We start from the raw sequence: 26,008 nt of genomic DNA on the forward strand, positions 1-26,008 counted from the left end.
TAATACTAATAATAATAATAATGATAATGATAATAATAATAATGGATTTTACAACACAAACAAGAAAAACAAGTTTCTCTAGAAAACAAGAGTTGTCTCCATAGGATGACACATGCCCCCGATGGCACTTTGAATGAATAGTTATAGCCGATGTTAGAGTTTAGGACCTTTGACCTACGGACCTTGGTCTTGCGCGCGACAAGTCGTCTTACTGTGGTACACATTCATGCCCAATAATTTTAAAATCCATGCATAAATGACAAAGATATGGACCGGACACGACTATCAATGCACTATCATGAAATATGACCTTTACGGTCTAAGTGTGACCTTGACCTTTGAGCTACGGACCTGAATCTTGCGCGCGACACGTCGTCTTACTGTGGTACACATTCATGCCAAATTATTTGAAAATTCATCCATCGATGACAAAGATATGGACCGGACACGAATGCACTATCATGAAAAATGACCTTTAACGTCTAAGTGTGACCTTGACCTTTTAGCTACGGAACTGGGTCTTGCGCGCGACATGTCGTCTTACTGTGGTACACATTCATGCCAAGTTATTTGAAAATCCATCCATCGATGACAAAGATAATGGACCGGACACGAATGCACTATCATGAAAAATGACATTTAACGTCTAAGTGTGACCTTGACCTTTGAGCTACGGATCTGGGTCTTGCGCGCGACACGTCGTCTTACTGTGGTACACATTCATGCCAAGTTATTTGAAAATCCATCCATCGATGACAAAGATATGGACCGGACACGAAAATTGCGGACAGACTGACAGACCGACAGACGGTTCAAAAACTATATGCCTCCCTTCGGGGGGCATAAAAAGAAGCAGGAAAGAAATCAAAGTTCAGAAAAGAAGGCACATTGTGTCGAACATCACGTGGAAAATTTTCTTTCGTTATCAGTTTGATGAATGCGCGAGAAAGAATGTTACCTTTTTCGTGTGTAATAGTTTTGTTTAAATATTGATTTATTATATTGTTGGCATTGTTACTTGCCATTTATTTCATATGATAGAGCTATAGGCCTTTCAGTATTCCAACCGTAATTCCGGATACTGCTTTGTATATGCAAGTAAAGTTAATTTACGCTATTTTTTTTTTTGGTATGTACATAATTAAGTTTTATACTACTACTTCTGTATAAGTATTTGTGAAATATTGCTGTGCAGTTGTTAAGGATTGTTGTTTGTTGTGTATTGTGTTGTTAATATGTTGTTGTTTCTCTGTATTAAGTTTGTAACTCACTCTGTAACTCTTTAAAGGTACAAGGCTCTTTCATCTTCATGTCTTATATCTTAGTTTTATACTTTGAATTTTTTTAAGTTAAGTATTTATGTATTTAATGATTGATATGCATATATGCATATTTTTCAACAGTATTTCAGCGCAAAAAATGGCCTTTGAACCAAGGTGACTTGCATTTTAAAGTATTCTTGCACTATTATCTAAATGTAGGTTTCTTACAGGCTGATCTTTAGCAATATCAGAACAATGGTCTTTATTGAAAGGTAGCTGAATGCACAACATTGACTGTCTGTCCTCCCAACATACCAGCTGATCAGTATATGACTGTATATTGTGGTAAATATGTTTGTAGTAGTGAACTGTTTAGTCAATATTCATTGCTGCGTATTCATAAGCTGTTCCCCTAATAAGCTGTTCCCTACGGAGGACAAACACTAACAACAACAACAATACTCTCTAAGTAAATACACCAAAGTAGTCGTCAACATATAACATTTGGGTTATATTTTTGTTGTTCCTTTTAAACTCTGAGTTTCACGCCCCTAGGCGGGATAAAAAACTGCGAGTTTCTCACCCCTAGGCGGGATAAAAGATGTTTGTTGTGTTTCATTTATTGTTCATCTTAATCCTTCCTAATCATTTTACTTGAATATAGAGCCCACATTCCTCATAAGACATCTATCAGAATAATGGTCTTGATAACATCTGAGCTAAGTTTGAAACTCAGTCATTTCGGATGAACAACTATGTAAGCCTGAATTTAAGCACAGCATTGTATATGCAATACATTGCATTCCATATACCGAGACTCAGAGGTCAGTTTCGCATATGGGTCATGATCATTCAATAATTAGATCACTAAATACAACAATAAAAATCCTGCTCACACTACAAAGGCAATGTTTTTTCTTCAACAGTCATGAGACCCCATCAGATTGTCTGTTTGCTTAGGGTCTACAACAAAAACACCAGTATTGTTATATCACTTTCTGTTCTATCTGTACAGTACTACACTGCTTTGTTTGGCGTTTCTTTTTGCTGCATCTTGCAGTACTTAATAGTCGCCTGCCGGAGGCGTCGTTTGTATTTGATATGCTCTAAGATTTTGATCATCGTAAAATAATCTCTACAAGGAAGATGTATAACTTTGAGGGAAAACATTTTTCAAGATTATATCACGAAGTGTTATACTTTTAAATGCGAATAAACAATAGTCAATTTGTTTAATGTGAATCCTTTTTCTCGTATTCTCGGGGTTTCTCATATTCTCGATTTTTTGCCTTAAAGTTGTCAGATCATACAATGTTTGTTATTTTCTAGACAGGTACACTGGCACCAGACCAGAAAGAAAATCCCTCTGTACATGTTATACCCTATAAGAACCATGGCCATGAACGGGAAAATATACTAACCCATTTCAACTCTCGCATTTCATACGCAGTTCAGTAAATGTGTACTATGGATATTGAAGTGGTAATTTATCTTTCATTGTGTACCGGTCACATTTCTTCAATATTTCTTATCTTAGAGAAACAGCGCTTGTTTATAGTTTTTTCAACGTTACACAAAAAACTTGCGTGAACTTCCCTACTGAAGTTCCGGTCTAGATTACAAAACCATTCTGATTGGTTGATGTGAAAATGATTGTCAGTCGTCCTTTAACTACATGTGTACGCTAAAATGTATATATGCAGCATAAATGTGCAATATGAATTAAATAAACAGTATAGATGTTTACCAATATATGACTTCGAATTGAAAGTAATATCTAAGATGAATTTTATTCATCATTTCGAGTTTTATTGTAAAACTATGAATATTCTGCATTCTGATTTTTGTTTGTTTACATTTCACCTAACATGTGCACACTGCTGTGACCTCTAGACCGCTTGTTCATTAGGGAAGTTCACGGAAGATAAAATATCGTTTGTTCAATATGCTGGATATCCATTCATCGAAATGCGCGTTTTATATGAGAAATGTACGATTGAAATGGGTTAGTACACTTTCCTGTTCATGACCATGGTTCTTATAGAATACCTAGAGGTATGGTATAACATGTACAGAGACATTTTCTTTCTGGTCTGGTGCCAGTGGACAGGTATTGGATAAAGCTGACATACTGAAAATTTCAAGTGATTTGCGCACACATGGATAAAAGTATTGACATTTTACTTAAATAAAAAAAAATCCATTTCTGGCGGGGTAATCCTTATGCTATCAATTGTCATTTTTTTCATGCATATACTACAGAATACAATTCTTTATTGCACCATGGTAATTTAAATGTTTTAAATTCAACAAGTTGTTTGTGCTGAAAAGTCAATTCTAAATCCACGGGAATACGACAAACTCTTGTCCATTTCTGAGGTTGGGGTGGTACCAAATACTGTATCAAGACAATTATTATTATTATTATTATTATCATTATTATACCAGATTTATTAAGCGCCCTTTTCATGATCAATTTCACATTCAAAGGCGTTTTACATAGTTCAAATGCAGCCACACAGGGCGCATAATTCATCCTCTACTAGATACAGGCTTGTCCAGCTAACTTAGCCTAGCTCATTGCGAATAGACAGCCTGGTTCTTTAACTTGCCCAGTGTATAGCACTGATACACGCAAGGATTGCCTGGGTTCCTGACCAGTACACCTCTAGTTGGGAGGGAAACACTGAAAAGCGTTTCTGAAAATTCCCGAGTAGCTGCCAGGGATCGAACCCCCGACCTCAGGATTGGGAGGCCAGTGTGCAAACCACTGAGCTATCCGTCAAACAATTAATTGGGATAATTTCTGTAATGTCTCATGGTTCTATCTGAAAGACAAGTGAATTTTCTACAAAATTACACATAAATACTGTTTATGAAATTGGGAATAAAAATATACTTTAGGTCCCAGAAAATATGAGAAATCATCATACTGTTCAAATCATCTTTTCTGTAACAAGATTTTGTTGGTTTTTCGTTGAACATCAGACACAGTCATATATTATACATCACACTATATAACTCCAAGACGACAATTAAAGATAAATTGAAGCTTCAAGAAGCTTCTACCTTCTGGATCAGTGCACACTATAATAGGAATATTAACGAAAAACCCTGTTACGGATTTAGTGGCTGAAACAGTATGGATTTAAAGATGAGCCCGGGAGTAAGTTTCATGGCACTACTTCCTTTCCTACATTGTTTTATATAAACGATTACATCTACAGACATCATTTTCAGTACTTTACAGCATTTTAAATGACTTTCTTCGCTAGCATTGCTATAGTTGAATTGTGGTCAATAAAAAGATTTATTCTTGTGGAATACTTTGTGCGAGATAGCACACACATGTTTCAGTATAAATAGGCAGACAGATGACAAAGAGATCATTCTGTATCCAGCGCAACGGATGTAGAAACATCGAGGATTCAACTCATAATTTGTCCTAGTACATTGCTATGTTTTTATTGCAGTTAAATCATTTAAAAGAAGGCATTCGGGCTTCATAGAAAGACATGAGAAGATTAGATAGGGGAGAGATCCAAATTATAGATTGAAGAGGTTTAGCCTTATAGGGAGTCGAATGCTATAGATGATAGCATACATAAGTGGAACATCGAAAGGCTGAGACAGAGATACACAGTTTGGTAATCTACTGAGTCAGAAGAAACGCTCCAGCAAACAGGCAGACGAAACGAGCTTCGGCGTTATTGGCGATCTTCTGTGTTCTGAAGTTACTGTATTCAACAAATAATTATTTCAGATGAATTTTAAATGAATTGATAAAGTAAATTGGAATGCACCTACATAAACACAATTTTATTGCACATAACTGAAATCACCACAGCAATAACCATTCCGGTCAGTTTTGTAACCGTATAGCAACCACTGTGCTGAACTTAAATTGATTCGCCACATAGAAACTTTTATTATTTTGTCCGCTAGGCATATTTGTGTTTCTTATTAGATGTGAAAATATCATAAGATTCAAATTTTCTTCCACTGCAGACAGTATTGATATTTTATAAGAACTGCTTGTAATACCAGATGCATTGCATTGACAAAACATTCTGCAAACTTAAGTATTACCCTGACGATAGCTAAGCATAATTAAACAGTCATCGAAATGTGAAAAATTTGTTTAGATTTTGAGACAGTTGTGCATTTTTATTGCAAACTACCGTATATTACAATGCTCTGTCTTCAGTTTTTTCGGCGTTAGCTGAATAACATGGATTTTTGCCTAGATTCTGTAGTAATCGGTACACGGGACAGGTGCACGCTGAAAAAGTTAAACCATTTATTAAGCTTAAATGACATTGATTATCAAAAGGCACATATTGAATGGAACATATTTAGTAGTTTTGTTATCCTAAACTAAAATGATATATTCTAATTTGAAGTTTCTAGTTATTTATCACCGCTAGAGAAATCGAAAGTAAACTTCTTTCCCCGTTGCGTACCTCGCTTATGGATGAATGAGTGGTGGCTGGTTGTAACTGTAGAGTCAGTGTACCCGATGTTGAACACGGCACATTCATGCTCATCGTGAAAATAAAGCAGAAAATATAACAATTCTTTGTCATTATTTCACGAAACTGAATTATTCCCTACATAATTTGACATCAGGGGTCTTTCCCCACTGGAGCCTCGCTCTGGCAAGTGCAGACAAAAACAATAACAACACCAATGGAGGCCAGTAGGTCAGCTGAAAATTTTTAAATTTCATGAAAATAATGACTATGCAAACAACAACAATGTGAAAGTTAAATTTAAAAATCACTTCTCCATCATATAATTATTATGTAAGTATTTACCTGTTACTTTACCCAAATAAAATAGATTTGAACATTTATATTGAAAGTATCCCAATCTGCAAATGTTTGATTTTTTTGCTTTAAGTTGTTTTATTTTTAACTGAGAACTTAATCAAGTAATTAGTATAGAATTCCATAAACGACAGCGTCCTGCTTACTGCGTACTGCGTACTGCTTACAGCCTACTGCTTACTTTGAATTCCATAAACGATAGGGTCCTGCCTACTGCTTACTGCCTACTGCTTACTGCCTACTGCGCACTAAACAGATGACATTACGTAGTGGGAAGTAGGCAGTAAGCAATAGACAGTTACTAAGCAGTAGGCAGTAAGCAGTAGGCAGTAAATAGTAAGCATGACGCAGTAGGCAGTAAGCAGTAGGCAGTGGGCAGTAAACAGTCATTCGGAATGTTTTGATGTTTTTGTTATAAAATATGCACAGTAAGCAGTAGGCAGTACGCAGTAAGCAGGACGCTGTCGTTTATGGAATTCCATAAATTAGAGTTATGGGGTCACTAGTGATTTAAAAGCTGGGGTTTTATTTTCATGTCAACTGCTTTAGACTTTTCTAGCCCAACTAATTGTACGCTGGTCGACACATAGTACTAGTGGATTACTTATGGGGGATTCTGACCAAAAACGAAATTATTTTAGAATCAGCCCAGGACGTCAAAATCATTTTGACCTTCTATCACTGAAAGGATACCACTTGATCCTTTAAATTTGCTGCTTAGTTGGAATATTTGCAAATTAATAATGTGTTCGTTTATGCATATCGAAATCTTTTCTGTCTGTACATTCTGTTTAATTATGATTTTTTTTTCATGCGCATAACATTATAACCTCTACGTCGTTTGTCTTTTTAAAAACATTTCTTGTTAAAACTAATATATTTAGGAGATTTTAAGTTATTGCAACTCATGTATATATAATATAATTCAATGTTGAACGTTTAACTAAGATTTTATGGGGATTTTAAGACAATTGTGAAATTTTATTGCAAACATCAATCCTACTTAGTGCAATGTTCTTATACCAATTTGTACACAGATGAACCATTATCAGTCATCTGGTACTCTTAATATCTAGTTAATGTACGCTATATAATATAGTAAAAATATTCAAACCAGTGAAGATTACATGAAACGTTACGCATAACTTCAAGTTAAAACAGTAACATGTATGATGTAAACGCCTTAAATTCTAACTTGTGTTTTTCGATTTCCGAAACCCGAAAGCTGAATTATATCAATGGCTGTGTCAGAATAAGATTATAATATCTGTGTCAGAATAAGATTGTAATAACTGTGTCATAATAAGATTAAAATAACTGTGTCAGGATAAGATTAAAACTAGAGATGCTTTTGAGAAAAGTGCATGTCTCCCACAACTGCCCCTTAGATGATAAAAAATGTTAGTTTCTCTAGATGTTTTAGACGAATAGATCCAATTAGATGGTCTAGATGAGTGGATCCAATCAGTAATTCAAGGGCCATAAATGAAAAGTGCCTGGGCGGATTTGGCTAGTTATCGAACTTGGGTAAGGTCTTATGGCCAAACACATTTTGTTCAAGTTTGGTAAAGATCGGATGAGAAATGTTCGACTTAGAGATCGGACAAGAGTAAACAGACGGATTTTTTCGGTAATTCAAGGGCCGTAACTCTGAAATGCCTGGACCGATTTGGCTAGTTATCGAACTTGGCCGAGGTCTCATAGTTAAACACATTTTGTTCAAGTTTGGTGAAGATCGGATGAGAAATGTTCGATTAAGAGTGCGGACATGAGTAAAAAGGCCAATTTTTCGATAATTCAAGGGCCGTAACTCCAAAATGCCTGGACCGATTTGGCTAGTTATCGAACTTAGCTGAGGTCTCATGGTCAAACACGTTTTGTTTAAGTTTGGTGAAGATTGGATGAGAAATATTCGAATTAGAGTGCGGAGAAGAGTAAAAAGACCGATTTTTGGTAATTCAAGGGCTATAACTCCAAGACGCCTGGACCGATTTGGCTAGTTATCGAACTTGGCCGAGGTCTTATGGTCAAACACATTTTGTTTAAGTTTGGTGAAAATCAGATGAGAAATGTTCGACTTAGAGTGCGGACAAGCTTTGTGACAGACACACACACAGACACACAGACATACAGGCTGACAGACTGGAGTAAATCAATATGTCTCCCACACCACTGTGTGGTGGGAGACATAATAACTGTGTCAGGATAAGGTTATAATATCTGTGCCAGAATAAGATTATAATAACTGTGTCATAATAAGATTATAATAGCTGTGTCAGGATGTTATAATAACTGTGACAGAATAAGATTATAATAACTGTGTCAGGATAAGGTTATAATAACTGTGTCAGAAAAAGATTATAATAACTGTGACATAATAGGATTATAATAACTGTTTCGGGATAAGGTTATAATAACTGTGTCTTATTAAGACTTTAATAACTGAGTCATTTTAAAGCAGCATGCCTCCAGATTTAGTTGAAAAATAATCTTTCTCTCAAATTGAAGTTTGGTCATATTTTGAACATTAGAATATGAATTTTTGTTTCTAAAATATTTTAAAAGTTCCAAAATCAAGAAAAAAAGATGACCGCGTCGGGAATCGAAGCCCGGACCGCCGCGGCAATAAAGACATTTTCCCGTCGTCAGAACCAATAGCGCTAAAGCTGAAGTACTGAATAATGACTTCAAAATATAAATATTTATAATCGAGACAGTTTACCTAGAGTAAAAGCGTGAAAAACGCTTTTCGAATTTCATCGTAAAAAGTAGTAAAAACAGAAAATTCTCATGTGCTTCCGTAGAATAAAGTTTGTCAGTAATTAAGTTTTAAAGCCTTCTTAAGAAATATAGCATTTATTTCAAAATATCTTAAAAGAATGTTGTTGTCGAAGGCATGCCGCTTTAAGATTATAATAACCGTGTCATCTTTTATATGAACATTATTTTCATAAGTTATGTAGCATGTAAGAGCAGTATTAATTCATAGTCATTTAACAAAACGTAATGTATTCAGTGTTTGACGTTATCGGACTAAAACAAGTAATGGATGAATTGCTGTGAATGCGATGGGTACATATTCAACACAATTTGCGTTTTATCAGAAACTTAATTTTAATTTGCATATTCATACATAAAAAAGGAAACACGGGATACATACAGGGTTGAGACTAAAACTGTTACGAATATGTTAAAAAATCTAGGTTGAATTTTGACTCGTAGTAGGCCTAACTGAAAGAAAATAACTTTTGTGTTAAAGAATCTTCAGGATGAAAATACAAACCTTGAGAATAATTCTATGTATGTGTTTGCTTCGATGTACCAAGACGGAAATGTTTGACCAGGCGTTTGAACAGGATCTGGAAAGTTTTATAGAAAATATAATGGAATGTCGGCGCCTCCCTGGGTTGACAATATCTGTTGTTAAAGGTAAATTTCTTATTATTTGCAAGTTACAGTCTTTAAAAAATTCCATAAGGCTTTTGATTTTATGTTAAAAACAGATAAAAGAGCTATCTAAATAAATAATTATGGTATATAATTAGACGGTCAGACAATCGCGGCTTTCAATATTAATATGACTTTCATGAACTTATTCTGTTAGAACAATAAAGGGAGGTAATCGTAAACAGTTAATACAATAATATTTTCTGCTGCGTTAATCAATATACAAAGCATTGGCAAACATGTCTGAAAACAATTATTAAAAATAGGATTTAACAAGAAAAAGACATATTTCATGTTCATAACACAATTCTAAACAAAGCATTATGGGCATTTAAAGATAAACTATCATAACTTATATCTGCTTATTTTCATGGTAGGTTTTCCTTAAAGCGATGTCCAATATTTTCAAAAGTAAATATTTTTTATTATTATTATTATTAGATTATTATTATTATCATTATTACACGTTCAAAGTATTTTCTAAAACATGTACAAATGATAACAGATCTAACTACTGTATGAATTAACATATAACAATAAAATCTGTAAAAGATCCTTTGGAAGCAAAGAATGCAACCAAGAAGAATAATACAGACTCGGTTTGATTAAGTCGGTTCATGAGAGGTAATGGAATTGGGCAACACCTCTCACGCCCCCTAGCACCGGCTTAAGCGGAACTCTATTACATATATGTTGAATGGACTCCATGGTCCCAAAAACATGAATATTAAATACAGAGAGTAAAAAAAGACGTGGAAGACGCATAAAGCTGTAAAAATAAATAGATGCATTCTACTTTCGATGTTCTCTAAACATTTTACCTAGTATAAGGGAAAATTCTAAAACATCGGGTCTTTATGAACCCTAGTCAGAAATGCTTGTCGTTATAAAATCAATAAACTTTGGCCAAAAGCCAGGCCACTAGGTCAAATCATAGAATACCCTCGTAAACATGTTAGAGCCCACATTTTCTGCATGTAATTGATTTTTTTTTTTTGCAGAACGGTCAGAACGTTTGTCTTTATAAATTCTAGGCCATGTTAAGAATCGGGTTATATGGGAATATAAACTAGGTCGCTGAGTCAGCTCATAGAACAATCTTGTCAACACTCCAGAGATTATATTTTCGACTTGATATATATGAAATCTGATCAAAATATTTGTTTTTATGACATACATTAAGATTTGGAACTGGGTCATCTGGGTCAAAAACTAGTACACTAGGCAAAATCACCGAAAAACACTCTACACTCTTGAGGTAATACTTTAGTTATTACCTAATCTATAAGAATCTTGGCCAGGATAATTATCTTTATGAACTCTAGGTCAAGTTGTAAGCTGTATTGTCTGTGATAAGAAAGTCACACCAATGTCAATCATAGATAAATAGTTTAATCTCTAGAAGGCAACGTTTCTAACAGATCTATAAGAAACATGGTTGAAACGTTTATAATTATGATGTCAAGGTTAATTTTGAAACTGAGTCATCTGAGGTTAAAAAATAGGTCACAAGGTAAACTAGGTGAAACAGAAAAACCCTCATGAGCTCGCCAGAAACTTTATTAGAACGTTTATCTTAATTAATGAACGAAACTGTGTTATCTGAGATGAAACAGCTAGGCCATTACGTTAAGAAGAAAATACATGTAAACATAGTTACACAGTAGAGGCCACAATGTCTGCCTTATTTTCATAGAACTTTGAAATATTGCTTCTGTGAAATCTTAGGTCCAGTTCGAAACTGGGTTATTGGAGGTAAAAAATATGTAACGTAGTCAAATACAACTTGCTAAGATGCTAAGACAAACTCCAGAGGAAATTAAGCCTATCCGACCTTTGTGAAATGTTGCTAAAAGGGCTGTCTTTCTAAGAGATAATTACAGTTTGAAGAAGTAAGTAGTGAGCCATGAACCATACAATGGATGTTTGCTAAGCTTTGTCAAAACATCCTTTCAAGTACGTACAAATGGTTCCTCTGTCGTATTTCGGGATGAATGTCTTTCACATTTAATAATGCCATCATTAAATGTGAAAGACATTCAATCATGCAGTGGGTCACGGCCAGGTAAGCGTCTTTTTATGTTCCTCTTTCAAATTTGACTTGATAGTTTAACTAAAACTAACTTTAAAAAAGTATTACTTTATTTGAAATTTATTAGGCAACTAATGTAGTTTTGCTTCAGGGGAAAGGCGAACGTAGCTTTTGGACCTTTGTCACTGTTTTAAACAAACTAAACAAACGAGAATGTAACTTTGCTCTCAGATTATATTCTACAAAAATACAAAAAAGATTAATATTTATTTTTTCCGGTAATTTACAGTTGTTTAATCAATGCTTTCTGTTTGAAGATTCAAAGACTTGGGCCCGGGGTTATGGAACAGCCGATTTTTCGCAAGGACGAATGGTAGACAACGCTACACAATTCAATATAAATCGTTTACAATGGTGCTTCTAGGTGTACTTTTGACAGAAAAGGGGTACGTTTGCGAAGCATATTTGTTTTTAGCGTCAAACAGACAAATCTTTTATCGTGTGTGCATCAGTTGCAATATCTAACGTGTTGTGTATACACATTTAAACACTTAAAATATGGTGAGAAGTACTTTAATCTCAAATGCTTTTTCCGTTTCTTCTCACTCCTTTTCTTTGCAGTATGTTGCCCCTGATTTGTACATTTTGTCACAAGCATCATGGCGTCGCGCTGTAATTACAGTTAGAAAAAGTGAAAACTTTCCCTATGTTTCAGTTAGCTGCTTGCAAATATGAATATAACAGTATATATTTGTCTCCCAAATGCAGTTGGGAAGACATGTTGATTTTTGTCAGTCTGTTTGACAACGCAACTTTCCGATACCACCGGGCGGATTTACATCAAACTTGCCAAGAGTGATTATTGCTAAACCTAGTTTGTGCATATTGTTGGCATGGTCCAATTCAGTCAGTTCCAGTGTAGTTATGACCCTTTGTTTGTCGTATTGTACCTTGTTCGCGCAACTGCTCCGATACTATTAAGAGGTATTAAACCGTCCATGAACAGGCTCAATCAAACTGAACCTGCAACATTTTCGTTTTTGTCGTGTTGAGCGACCTGTGAGGTTTCCACTTTTTCTATTTCACAAGTGATCATTTCCAAGCCTAGTTGATCGTTGGCATACTCCAGTTTTGTGATTACCAACTTTTTATGTCTTTGACCACTTCTTTTTTATAATACGACAGATTCAGTGAATTTCAGTCATGACTCTTGATTCGTCAAATTCATTGAAATCTGTGCTATTACTCCTATACAAGAGGCTGAAATTCCACCGAACTTCACAGCTGTTACCACTGCCAAGCCTAGGTGTGCATATTGGTCGAATGTTATGGTTCAGTGATTTTCTCTGGAGTTATGACTCTTAATTTGTGGCATTTTGCGTGGTAAGTGGTGGGAGACATAGACTTTTTTATGAAAACTTTCGTTTTATTAAAGGTTGGACTGGAACGCAAAAGTTCAAGATATTCTTGGATCAAACTACGAGTTTATAGACGAGTACCGAAGTAACGAGACGACACTTCGAGACATGCTCTCACATCGAACGGGTCTAGCTCGGCTTGATATAGGCCTTTTAGCCGGTTATCCGACTGGTCTGACTAGGGAAAAATTAAGCCAGTAAGAAGAATAATAGCAGACCATTTGTGTAGTAAAATAGATCATTGAATGTTTAGATACTTAACATAAGTGAAACGATTATACTGTACGCTGTCTTAAGTTTAGACATACGGTTTAGAAGACTACATGTAGATCAAAACATTCTGTCACAATGGACGTTGAAAATCAGTTCGTAGTACTATAGGACTGCGCTTTTCCGCCCATCCGTCATTCAGCTATTCCGTCGTTCCGCACTTTCGTGTCCGGTCCATAACCCCATCCATCAAAGGATTGTAATATAACTTGGTATAAATGTTCATAATAATAAGACGACGAGGCATGCGCAAGACCCGGACCCCTTGCTTAAAGGTCATGGTCACACTTGGAGGTCAAATGTCAACGGGGCTTTTTCCTGTTAAGTCTATTACTCAACCATCCGTCAAGGGATTTTAATATTACATGTACATGGCACAAATGTTCCCCATAGTAGGGCGATGTGCCATGCACAAAAAGCAGACCCCTAGCTTATAGGTCAAGGTCACACTTACAGGTCAAAGGCTTTTTTACCCGTCCGATCCATAACTCTGTCATCCTTTTTAAAATTATCTAACATTTATGTTCTCCATAATGAGATGTGTCTAGCACAATATTATATACCCATATTCCTAGTTCAAAAGTCAATGTAACAGTCTGATAAAAGTCAATAGTGTTATTTTTTTTTCTGTCCGTCATCCATCACAGGATTTAAATATTACTTGACACACTGTTCCCCATATTGAGACAATTTGTCATGCAAAACACTCAGACCTCTAGGTCAAAGATCAAGGTCACACTTGGAAGTCAAAGTTAAGTAGGCCGTTTCCAGACCAGTCCATAACTGTTATCGATCAAGGGATTTCAATATTTTGGCACAATATTCTTCATAATGAGAAGATTTGTCAGGCGCAAATCAAGAGCCCTTGCTCAAAGGTCAAGATGACACTTGGAGGTCAAAGGTAAGTCCAGTCCTTTACTCTGTCATCCATGAAAGGATTTTAATATTACTTAGCAAAAATGTTCTCCATAATGAAACGACTTGTCATGCATAATTTCCAGACCCCTATCTCAAAGGTCAAGGTCATATTTCTAGGTCAAATGTCAACACTGGTATTTTCTTGTCAAGTCTGTATAATAGTTTAACATAAACTCATGTGTCAAATGGACCCAATTAAAATAATGTTGGCGTTTTGTTTTAGAATTACTTCCTTTAATACGATGATTTCTTACATTGTTGTTTTCATATTTTCCCACCAATTTTAAAACATGAAATATTATCAAAGTCAATGTTAAATACTGTTTATGTTTGCAGAAGTTGCAAGTACTGTCGCTTTTTATGTATGTAAATTCTCATCTAAATTTGTGTGTTGTAACATATTATTTATGTAGTACAATATTATATATACATCATTGACAGAAATGAGATCATTAGATTATTCTGCAGCTGAGTTGATTAGTCTACTTCCAGTAAAGGACTTTGTATAGTATTATCTAGGCTTTAAGATCGTGCGACAATATTTATAAGCTCTTTCTCTCTCTCCCTCTCCCTCTCTCTCTCATGCGAATATGTCGTTCAAAGTTAGCTTGAATACTTTGTAATGCAAATATTACAGGAAAATAAAGCACTTGCCACAAAAGCGGCCTTTTCGGGATACCTTTCTTTACAATAACGTTTTGTTTATGGTGCTTGGACTTGTGGCGGAAAAATTGGGTAATGACACCTGGGAAAACCTCGTGACGTCTAAAGTATTGCAGCCAATAGGAATTACTTCTACTCGGATTCTTAGAGAGCCAAAAGATGTACTGGAAGATGGTGTTGCTAAACCTTACATATTTAAGGACAATCAATTTCAAAATGGTTCTGTCGAATTATATAGGTATGTAATTTAACTGATATAGAATGAACTAATGTTTTTTTCTAATATAACCATGTATGATTAAACGCTGATATTTCTTAACGTAAGTTACGATGTTGTGAAACATCAAATAATAGTTTACTAATATTTGTATTGGCAAACTGGAAAGACGGTCACAAACGTTGAAAAACAGCATAAATATTTGTCTGACTGGCCAGAAAGTAAATTATATATGCAACAAGACGTCTTATTTACTATGTTACATCTAATATTAAAAAAACATTGGTGCAACTAGAATAAAATAGATTTCAATCATAAGAATTGCAAAAATAGAAAGGTTAAAACTACGTACGTATAGGCAACAATTAATTATGTCTCCCCCAGGAGACATATTGTTTTTGCCCTGTCCGTCCGTCCGTCCTTCCGTCCGTCCGTCAGTACGTCACACTTTATTTCCGAGCAATAACTGGAGAACCATTTGACCTAGAACCTTCAAACTTCATAGGGTTGTAGGGTTACTGGAGTAGACGACCCCTATTGATTTTGGGGTCAACCCGTCAAAGGTCAAGGTCACAGGAGCCTGAACATTGAAAACCATTTCGGATCAATAACTAGAGAACCACTTGACCCAGAATGTTGAAACTTCATAGGATGATTGGCCATGAAGAGTAGATGATTCCCATTGATTTTGGGGTCACTCCGTTAAAGGTCAAGGTCACGGGGGCCTGAACATTGAAAACCATTTCCGATCAATAACTAGAGAACCACTTGACCCAGAATGTTGAAACTTCATAGGATGATTCGTCATGAAGAGTTGATGACCCTTATTGATTTTAGGATCATTCCGTCAAAGTTCAAGGTCACAGGGGCCTGAACATTGAAAATCATTTCCGATCAATAGCTAGAGAACCACTTGACCCAGGATGTTGAAACTTCATAGGATGATTGGTCATGCAGAGTAGATGACCCTTATTGATTTTGGGGTCACTCCATCAAAGGTCAAGGTCACAGGGGTCTGAACATGGAAAACCATTTCCGATCAGTAACTAGAGAACCACTTGACCCAGAATGTTGAAACTTCATAGGATGATTGATCATGCAGAGTAGATGACCCGTAACGATCTTAGGGTTACTCTGTTAAAGGTCAAGGCCACAGGGGCCTGAACATGGAAAACCTTTTCCAATCAATAACTTGAAAACTTCTCGACTCAGAATGTTGAAACTTCATAGGATGATTGTTCATGCAGAATAAATGACCCCTATCGTTTTTGGGGTCACTCCATTAAAGGTCAAGGTCACAGGGGCCTGACCATTGAATACCATTTCTGGTCAGTAACTTGAGAACCACTTGACCCAGAATCTTGAAACTTAATAGGATGATTGGTCATGCAGAGTAGATAACACCTAACGATTTTAGGGTCACTCCATTAAAGGTCAAGGTCACAGGGGCCTGAACATTGAAAACCATTTACGGTCAGTAACTTGAGAACCACTCGACCCAAAATGATGAAACTTCATAGGATGATTGTTCATGCAGAGTAGATGACCCCTAACGATCTTAGGGTTACTCTGTTAAAGGTCAAGGCCACAGGGGCCTGAACATGGAAAACCATTTCCAATCAATAACTTGAAAACCTCTCGACCCAGAATGTTGAAACTTCATAGTATGATTGTTCATGCAGAGTAAATGACCCCTATTGTTTTTGGGGTCACTCCATTAAAGGTCAAGGTCACAGGGGCCTGACCATTGAAAACCATTTCTGGTCAGTAACTTGAGAACCGCTTGACCCAGAATCTTGAAACTTAATAGGATGATTGGTCATGCAGAGTAGATGACCCCTAACGATTTTGGGGTCACTCTGTGAAAGGTCAAGGTCACAGGGGCCTGAACATTGAAAACCATTTACGGTCAGTAACTTGAGAACCACTTGACCCAGAATGATGAAACTTCATAGGATGATTGGTCATGCAGAGTAGATGACCCCTAACGATTTTAGGGTCACTCTGTTAAAGGTCAAGGCCACAGGGGCCTGAACATGGAAAACCATTTCCAATCAATAACTTGAAAACCTTTTCGACCCAGAATGTTGAAACTTCATAGGATGATTGTTCATGCAGAGTAAATGACCCCTATATTTTTTGGGGTCACTCCGTTAAAGGTCAAGGTCACAGGGGCCTGAACATCGATAACCAGTTCCGATCAATAACTTGAGAACCATTTTACCCAGAATGTTGAAACTTAATAGGATGATTGAACATGCAGAGTAGATGACCCCTATTGATTTTGGGGTCAGTCTATTAAAGGTCAAGGTCACAGTGGCCTGTTCATGTAAAATCATTTTTTGGAAATAACTTGAGAACCACTTGACCTACAATGTTGAAACTTAATAGGATGATTGGACATGCAGAGTAGATGACCCCTATTGCAGCCAACCATCAGTGTCTCTTTGACTTTTGCTCCTGACCCCTATTGACTTCTTGCCTATAGGACTTTGAATTGGGGGAGACATGCGCTTTTTTACAAAAGCATTTTCTAGTTATCCTTTACTAAACCCTCCCTGTCCACTAAATCTATTCGAGATACTAATCAGATTTAGATTTTACTGGCACCTGAACGTGTTCGGGTTAATACTGTGAAAACTGTAATGTTTTGAATTTAGACACATCAAACCATGCAGACGCTGATTGAAATAAGGAAATGAAATCCACATGGAGACGTACCCATTCATGGTGAAACGCAATTGCTAATATGTTCGGACCGACAGCGTTAATGAACTCGAATAAATCATGGAACGGTCCATACACAAAGCAAAATGCGTCAATTGTATACTGTCATGCAATATGCAATTAATTATAATTCGCCGCAGACTGGTAACAGACCAGAAACAATGTACCGTTGTACATGATACTTGGTATATTGTAATTGACATGACCATGAACGGTAACATTACTATTCCGCTTCAACTAAACCACTCAGTGGACAAACGGGAACTATGCATATGGAAGATATTCACTCGTGCACTGGTTACTCAATATTTCTTATGTCCTGATATGAAAAATGGTATATCAGGCGTCGTTTCAGTTATACCTGTACTCCAAAATGTGCATTAAACATGAATTTGCAACGTCATATTGGGTGCCAAGATGTCTGCTTTGTTAGAACAAAACGAAATCACTATGCATTTTGCAATGAAAACTTTACACACATTTACTCTTCTATCTTAAGTAAGTTTCTACCAATATTGGTATTTTCATTTTTTATGTTTCCACTGTTAGCCTCCATCTACTTGAACCGGCTGGTGCAATTTTATCAACAGGAGAGGACATGGCTAAATATATGAGATTTAATCTAAACGATGGAGTTACAGATTACGGAGATTCTTTGATTGACCGTAAACTACTTTAAAAAAACATTACAGGTTTGATGAACTTCTGTTGGTCTCATGTGTTGTTTCTGCAGATTAATAAATTTATTTGTCTTTCCCAATGAATACGAAGTCGGCTTACTACTGTTTTGTACTATTATTCACATCCTATTTATAGTTATCAATGTATCCATTACTAAAAAATAATCACTCTTACTTTCATCATTAAAAAAGATATAAAATTTAATTAGACAGACCATGTGCTTTAACTTCATATAATACATATTTACATTTAAAGAAAACATGTATTTGCCTCTATTTGTATTTTTGTAAAGTACAAACCTGATTTCTCGATAAATAGGAATCCTTTGACCAGTTTTCCTTTGTTACGTTTATGCTCCTAAAAGATTGTTAAAGATTCTACGTACGGCTATTACAACAGCAGTCTTTATGTTTCAAACGGCGTCCATAAATTGTCACCAGGTACTTGGATTCAGTGTTACCTTTTATGATCATTTGGGATTATCCAGTTTATTCAATGTAACTGTATAATAGGGGTTTACTGATGCTAGGGTGCTGTTAATAAAATAATAAACCCGCCTATGGCACATTATATCCGGTTTGTATATGAGAACACGGACTTTAGCCTTTCACAAAGGGACATTTCTTCGAAGACTGTGTCACATTCGATTTGAAACGGCAGCAAACAAAATCGCACCAGTCTGTAAAAATCATCAGGATTTGCGAGCTGTACGCAACTCGTACTGCTTCGTTTTTATTATACGCCTGTTTTGAAAAAAACGTCCGGATTATGTGATGGCGCCTGCGTCTGTCCGTCTGTCCGTCAAATTTCGTTTCCGGAGCATAACTAAATAACAATTCAAGGTATTGACTTTAAACTTGGCGTATTTGACTTTAAACTTGGCGTATTGGTAAATGATCATAAGAAGATCAGTAGGTTAAAGATGAAGGTCGCAAATGGAGCTCAAATGTCAGTTTGGGCCCTCATTTTTCATGTCGGGAGCATAACTTAATAACCATTCAAGGTATTGACTTTTAACTTGGCATATTGGTAGATGACCATGAGACAAATGATGTGCAGAGCACATGAGCCAGGTTGGTAGGTCAAAGGTAAAGATCACAAATGGAGCTCAAAAGTCAAATTTGTTCTTCATATTTTGTGTCCGGATCATAACTTTATAACCATTCAAGGTATTGACTGGGCGGTGATGAGGAGATTTGACGAGTGCAGCATTTACGCTTTGCCACGGAACGTGCATATATAAAAAGGTGTTATAACAGCACGTGAGCGCGAGAATCCCTCTGCTAACACATGTTTTCTCTCCTGTTAAAACACCCCCGAAAAGTGACAATAACAGCACTTTTATGCTAGAATGGACCAAAATGCGATATAAAAATCGAGATGATATGTTTCTAATAACGCATATTGAGAAAATTCAGTTCCTTTCCATACGTATTCTATCTATTCATTTCAACTAATAGAAAATCCAAAGTCCCAAGTAAGATATAACCAAATAGAGAAAAGTGGAAACTTCACAGGTCGCTCAACACGACAAAAACGAAAATGTTGCAGGTTCGGTTTGATTGAGCCTGTTCATGGACGGTAGTGGAAATGCATGCTACCGTCCACGCCCTCTAGCCCCAGCCATTTTACACGACCAAAGCTTCATTGCACGGGAAAACAGCAGAGCTCATTATTCCGGCCAGTTTTGTAACTACTCAGTCACTCTAATGAAGTTTTGTTGATGAGATATAGGGAAGCTTTAATTACCTTGTCTTTGTATGTGATATTGCTACATGTGAGAATAACATTATTACGGACTATTATATTCAAGTTGTCTCTTAGACAGTATTTTGTAATTGAGATTGAAAACATATTTTACTATATAATCGTAAAAGATCATTTTACGGCTAAAAAAACGAATCCTTAAACAATTCGCTCTGGGTTATTTTAATTTGAAGGTTCTAAAATGTGGTAAAGGTAGTCTGTTTTAAAGGGGAGCGGTGGTCTAGTGGTTAAGTTGTTGATCGCTCAGTCCGAAGAAGGCCGGTGACTCTAGCCCCACTAGAGTAATCACCGCACCTTCTCATGTGACACCACACACCAGTAGTTGTTTTCCGAACTTGAATGTTATTTAAATAAGTCTATTTTGGCATAGAATAAATTATAAATTAAGTGTTATATCTGCTCCTGGTGGAAATCCATACTGGCACGAAACATAAACAAATCAACCTAGATTCCTTTTACTAAATGCTTGTATACACTTTTTATGTTAATGACAACATTTTGTATACTCAATATATATCATTATATGAAATAAAAATAACTGCTGTTTAAGCTTTGTGTTTGATATTCGATTTCATTAGATGGAATTACTAGTATACCTTAAATACTATTCCGTATATATTCTATTTAGAAGGCACTTTGTTCACAGTCTTGTTACACAGGCCTATTCTAGACTAAAAATTCTTACCACATTTTGGAGACCACATTTTGGAGAATTGTCTTAACACTGATATTACATGAAAAGAAAAGTAGGGGTACTATGTCGTCTGAGATCTGTTCTGCCACATTTGTATACTGCAAAATCAGATCAAAATCGAACTGCTGTGACCTGGTATTGTCATTTATTACATCATCAAATACAGCTTTCTATCTTATATGTTCTATCTAAATGTCAAACTAAATCTACAATAAAACTTAAGCAAATGCTAGCCTTGATTTAGGCATCTATGACCATCCTAAATGAAAAATTAATATTCTATAACCTGTCCGCCTTAATTAGACATGATTAGACCAGACGTTTTCGTGATTGTTACTTTAGAACTTTGTAATAAGACAAAATGCATCGAAGAAATTTTACAAGTGAAACAACACTGACCTTTTCGTCTACAAAACAATGAAGATATTTTCGTTGTTTCTTGGAAAAGTGATTTAAAAACTTCGTCTGGATAATATTCAAGGATGTATATATTTATATATCATAATATACGGCCTCTATTGCGTGAGAGAATTCAATCCACTTAAAGAAAAACAGACATGTTACAGACAGTATAAAGGGGGTCTATATGAAAAGGATTGGGTTAGTTTATCTAGAGGTTTAAAATACTTGTGATGAAACGTCATATTTAAATGATTTAACAGATTTGCGTAAATATATTAAAAATGATCACTGATTACTGTTTTATTTTGAAAAATAAACAATATGTAGTTTTATTGCAAAACGCGATGTTGTTATTGCAAATGCATGTTTTAACGGATAGGTTTGATTCCAAATATAGGAAGAGCGTCATGTAAGAATCGATAACAACTCGATTGCCCAAAATTCATCCATCGGTAAACACTTTAAAACTCATGGACATTACATAAATGAAGGATTTACATAAAATTGGAGATCCTTTTTTTGAATGAAAACGACGGTATATTGAATATATTAATAATATTGATTATTATTAGGGGCTCACCATTTGAACTTTTAGGGGGAACCTGTGATTTTACTTGGAGCCAAGAAATGTTGCACTTTCTTTTGAATGTCAGAATATAGTTATTCAGAACTTGAAGGTCAAAACATTTTCTTGAGTAAACCAAAGATATTTTTTGTTTCAAAATAGTTTGTTTATTATACCTTTGTTATGCAAAAACTATTAATAAATAGAATAAAGACAATTATACATTCTATGTTGAGTTATATGCACATTAAAAAAATAAATGCAAGTCTCTTCGATACTTTTGTTAAATAAGAAACAGTCCGACCCAAGCTTTTGTTCCTTATTTCAAACACAATCATATACTTCTATAAGAAAAATGGTTTTAAAAATCTGCAAACTGTATGATTGATTACCTAAAAGATAAAATAAACATAAGGGGCGTAGCCAGCCAAAACTGAAAGTTGAGAGACAAATTAGTGTGGTTCAGAGGCATGCTCCACAAGAAAGCTGTTTTCGATAAAATAGTTATCTTAGATAACTTTTATAAACACAAATTCGAATAAAATACATGTTTTTGAGTAGAAATTTATATTACGGTGCGAGACCCTTGTAAGAAGTGGTACCATAGATGATTTTAAATATTTCAAAATCCTAGTGCTGAATTCTATTGAGTTTTTAGGATTAAATTATCAGCATTGATAATAAGAAGGAAATATATATACACTCAAATGTGGCACTCCCCTCCACCACCTCCTTGCTCTAATGCCAATGTGTAGAGTATAGATTACTGTTTACATATTGAAATTATTATTATTTTGTTTTAAATCTGACTTGGGGCCAGATTTTTTTACACTATGTTGAACCAGAATTTTTTTCTCAAGCAAATACGAAGTCAGATGTTTTTTACAAAAAATTTCAGCCTCATCCACTCCACCCCGGAATATCAAATGATCGGTCCCTTATTAACCTCTCATCACTTAAACCAATAAACTTATGATCATGTCAATCAAATTAAATATGTATCACATTTGAGCCGCTACATGTACATGTCTTTTCCGAGACTATAATCAATTTCCCATTAAGACAAATGATCAATAGCTCTGAAAGACTTTGGCAAACCCATCCAATAAAAAACATATGCCTACAGTAATTGCTTGCCACTATCATAAAAACTACATTTTATCTGAACGAAAATAGTATTTATTCGTGATAATGAAAATATTCAACGACAACTGCACTACTTAATAACATACAAAGCATAAAAGTGAGTTCCTAATGTGATGGAGCCATTTAAATGGTTTTCGGGTGGTTTTACATTGCTTATGATTGCCCAACCGTGCCTACAAAAAGCCAAGACAGTATACCTGGAAAGTGCGTGCATGCAGTGACATCTGGATGTAGAAATTAGAAAAGCAGCCAACGACTCTCTTTTTTTCCTTACTGTCACATTGTATCATTTCCAGTTACACCAGTGGACGCGATACGCTGGACAAGGTAAAATACCACTTCTCTGCGTTATCATTTTGTAGGCTTTGTGCACTATGTTCACTTAAAACAAGTTCTGAAGCATCAAAATGATGATGGTTCATAATTCGTTGGAATATGTTCGTGAACCTGTGTTAAAACGATAACTTTCAGATGACAGACATTCAAATGTAAGCTACTACATGTTGTGTTATGACACTGAGCATTTGTTATTCTATTCAGTCATTATAAAAACATATAATTTTAGTTACATAGGTAGCTTGTAATATGATTCGTTACACTTTCATCAAGTAGAGAATCGGGAAATATGTCACAAAATTGTTTATTAAATAAGACTTATTTTTCAAATCTAAACTCAATTTACTATTTAGACCGCGCGGGTACTGAATGCGTCTACATTAAAATATAGATATATTTCTCATAACGCATATTGAAAAAGTGTTTGTTACAGACATTTCTCTCATTATCTGTTTCAACTAATAAACAACCGAGAGTCTTGAATAAGATATAACAATGCCATTTTACGCGACCAAAGCTTTCTTAAATGAGATGTCCGTGAAATCAACAGAATTTATTATTCTGGTCAGGATTGTAACTACTCTGTCACCCTGATGAAGTTTAGTTGATTAGCTATAGGGAAGCTTAAATTACTCTTTGTAACATTGCTAGAATAAAAATACAATTACGGACAATACTTTTGTATTTTTGTTCATTTTAGACTGAACCTAACAAACACTTAACATCGCAGAAAACAGATTTGTTTACATGCAAGAATTAAAGACAAAATAATTGGAGATGTATAATAAAAAGGTTTTGACCAGGGATGTATTGTGCTCCTCTTGCTATCCATAACTGCAAATCCACTCGAGGTAAATACATCACAGACCAAAGTACTATCATATTAACCCTAGTATATTTTGCCGTGAATTACAAGACCATATGTCTCTGAAAAGAAAGATATGGTGTGGACAAGGAAGACCACAGCAAGATACATAGATATAGTAGGAAAATGAATCAAATCAAACAGCAGAACTTGTCAACTCGTGTCTATTTTGAAAACTAGTAAATAAGGGGCAAACCATTTGAACTTCTGTGGGGTTGGGGCGGTGGGGGGTTTTGGGGGGTGGGGGTGTGAGCTAAGAAATATTGTTTGCCTTCTATGAAAGTCAGAATATTTTTTCCAGAACTTGAAGGCCAGAACTTTTCTTCTCAAGAGTAAACAAAAGATAATTTCTTTTTTTTTCTTCTCAAAATATGTTTTACTATACATACATATTCAAAACTAACAAGCGCGGTAGATATACATTCTGTTTTGGGTAATTTGCCTTAGTGCACATGAAATAGCTAAATGCAAGTCTCTTTCATTATATTTTTAAATCCTATCTCTCAAACAGATCACAGACAGACAATGTATCAGAAGTCTTCTCAGAGCCTGCAGAAGTTATATCTTGGGTACATCAGGGTTCTGTTTTAAGTCCTTTCCTATTCGTCATTTACATAGATGACCTACCTTCACCTGTCAAAAGTTCTGCCACTGACATGTCTGCAGATGATACAACTTTAAAAAGTTTTGGATACCTGTGCAGGAAGTTCATTCAACTTGACAATGTTAACAAAAGGTGCACACAAAATACAGTGATATTAAATGCCACAAAAACTAAAGCAATGTATGTATTATAAAAACTCCACAAAATCACGCAATTCATCACTACCACATCTAGTGCTAAAATAATATTCTGAAAATGAAATATTTCTAGGTTTAATTTAGACAATAATCTAAAATGGCCAACCAAGAAGAAAAGACACAATGACTAAAGAAATGCAACTCACAGTTATACTTTCTCCTAAAAATCAAACAGTATCTTGATCTGCATTCACGGAAATTATTCTTTAATGCCTACATTTTGCCACATTTAGACTAATGTTGCACAATTTGGGGAAACTGTAGCAATGATTGTTGATCACAGAATTGATTAAATTTCAAAAAAGAGCTGCCAGAATCATTTTAGTTTAAAGCTATGATAGTCCATCTGCTGCTCTATTTAATGGCTTAAACTGGATGAAATTTAATGAACGAGTGAAAAACAAAACAAAAGGTACTCATATTCAAGTCTATACATTAACAGCCATTCCCAGCTTACATGAAAGAAATTTTCAAAGTACAAATCAAAGAGCTGGTGATTTTTTTTTCTAAAAGATAAAGTGTTTGGTGAGGTCATTTAGAAAAACTGCACATCAGTTTTTATGTAAAGATAAAATCAACAAGTTCACATGTATATAGCGAAACACAGTTAAAAGTATAAGTTCTCTTTTACAAACGACTGTCTCTACATAAAATTTTATTGTGAATGTTACTCTACACATTCATTTGTATTTTTGTAAAGTTATATACATCTGGTGAGGATTATCTACATTGGAAGAAAATATCTGAAAATTAAATATTTAAGTGAAAGATGGGCATTTGATATTTTAATACATTGAAAAAATGTGTACATTTGTAGACTTTTTACAGACTCTGTAACTATATCGCTTTCGTAAACCTACACAGTGGTATTGGTTAGAATGTATAATGTAGATAGTTAAACTAGAGCCGTCGGAGGAGTATTGGTTAGAATGTGTAATGTAGATAGTTAAACTAGAGCTGTCGGAGGA

The 26,008-nt window shown here is 35.3% G+C and overlaps 1 protein-coding gene across 1 annotated transcript; it reads left to right on the plus strand.

The window, feature by feature from the left end:
* Positions 1 to 9,117: 9,117 nt before the first annotated feature.
* On the plus strand, positions 9,118 to 20,649 carry LOC123559074 (gigasin-6-like). Its single transcript, XM_045350897.2, has 5 exons — positions 9,118 to 9,520; positions 11,888 to 12,016; positions 13,006 to 13,185; positions 14,814 to 15,077; positions 18,333 to 20,649. The coding sequence occupies exons 2-5, from the start codon at positions 11,982 to 11,984 to the stop codon at positions 18,460 to 18,462; spliced, it is 609 nt and encodes a 202-aa protein (XP_045206832.2). The 5' UTR covers positions 9,118 to 9,520; positions 11,888 to 11,981; the 3' UTR covers positions 18,463 to 20,649.
* Positions 20,650 to 26,008: the final 5,359 nt, after the last annotated feature.

This window comes from Mercenaria mercenaria, chromosome 5 (assembly GCF_021730395.1).
Source record: "Mercenaria mercenaria strain notata chromosome 5, MADL_Memer_1, whole genome shotgun sequence".
NCBI classification, from domain to species: domain Eukaryota; kingdom Metazoa; phylum Mollusca; class Bivalvia; order Venerida; family Veneridae; genus Mercenaria; species Mercenaria mercenaria.

Bases quoted from the DNA above. Each gene is read 5' to 3' on its own strand.
- LOC123559074 (XM_045350897.2), top strand. From the start codon at position 11,982: ATGGTGCTTCTAGGTGTACTTTTGACAGAAAAGGG. The intron at 12,017-13,005 runs GTACGTTTGCGA...GTTTTATTAAAG, and splicing joins GTACTTTTGACAGAAAAGGG to GTTGGACTGGAACGCAAAAG. The intron at 13,186-14,813 runs GTAAGAAGAATA...CAAATATTACAG, and splicing joins ACTAGGGAAAAATTAAGCCA to GAAAATAAAGCACTTGCCAC.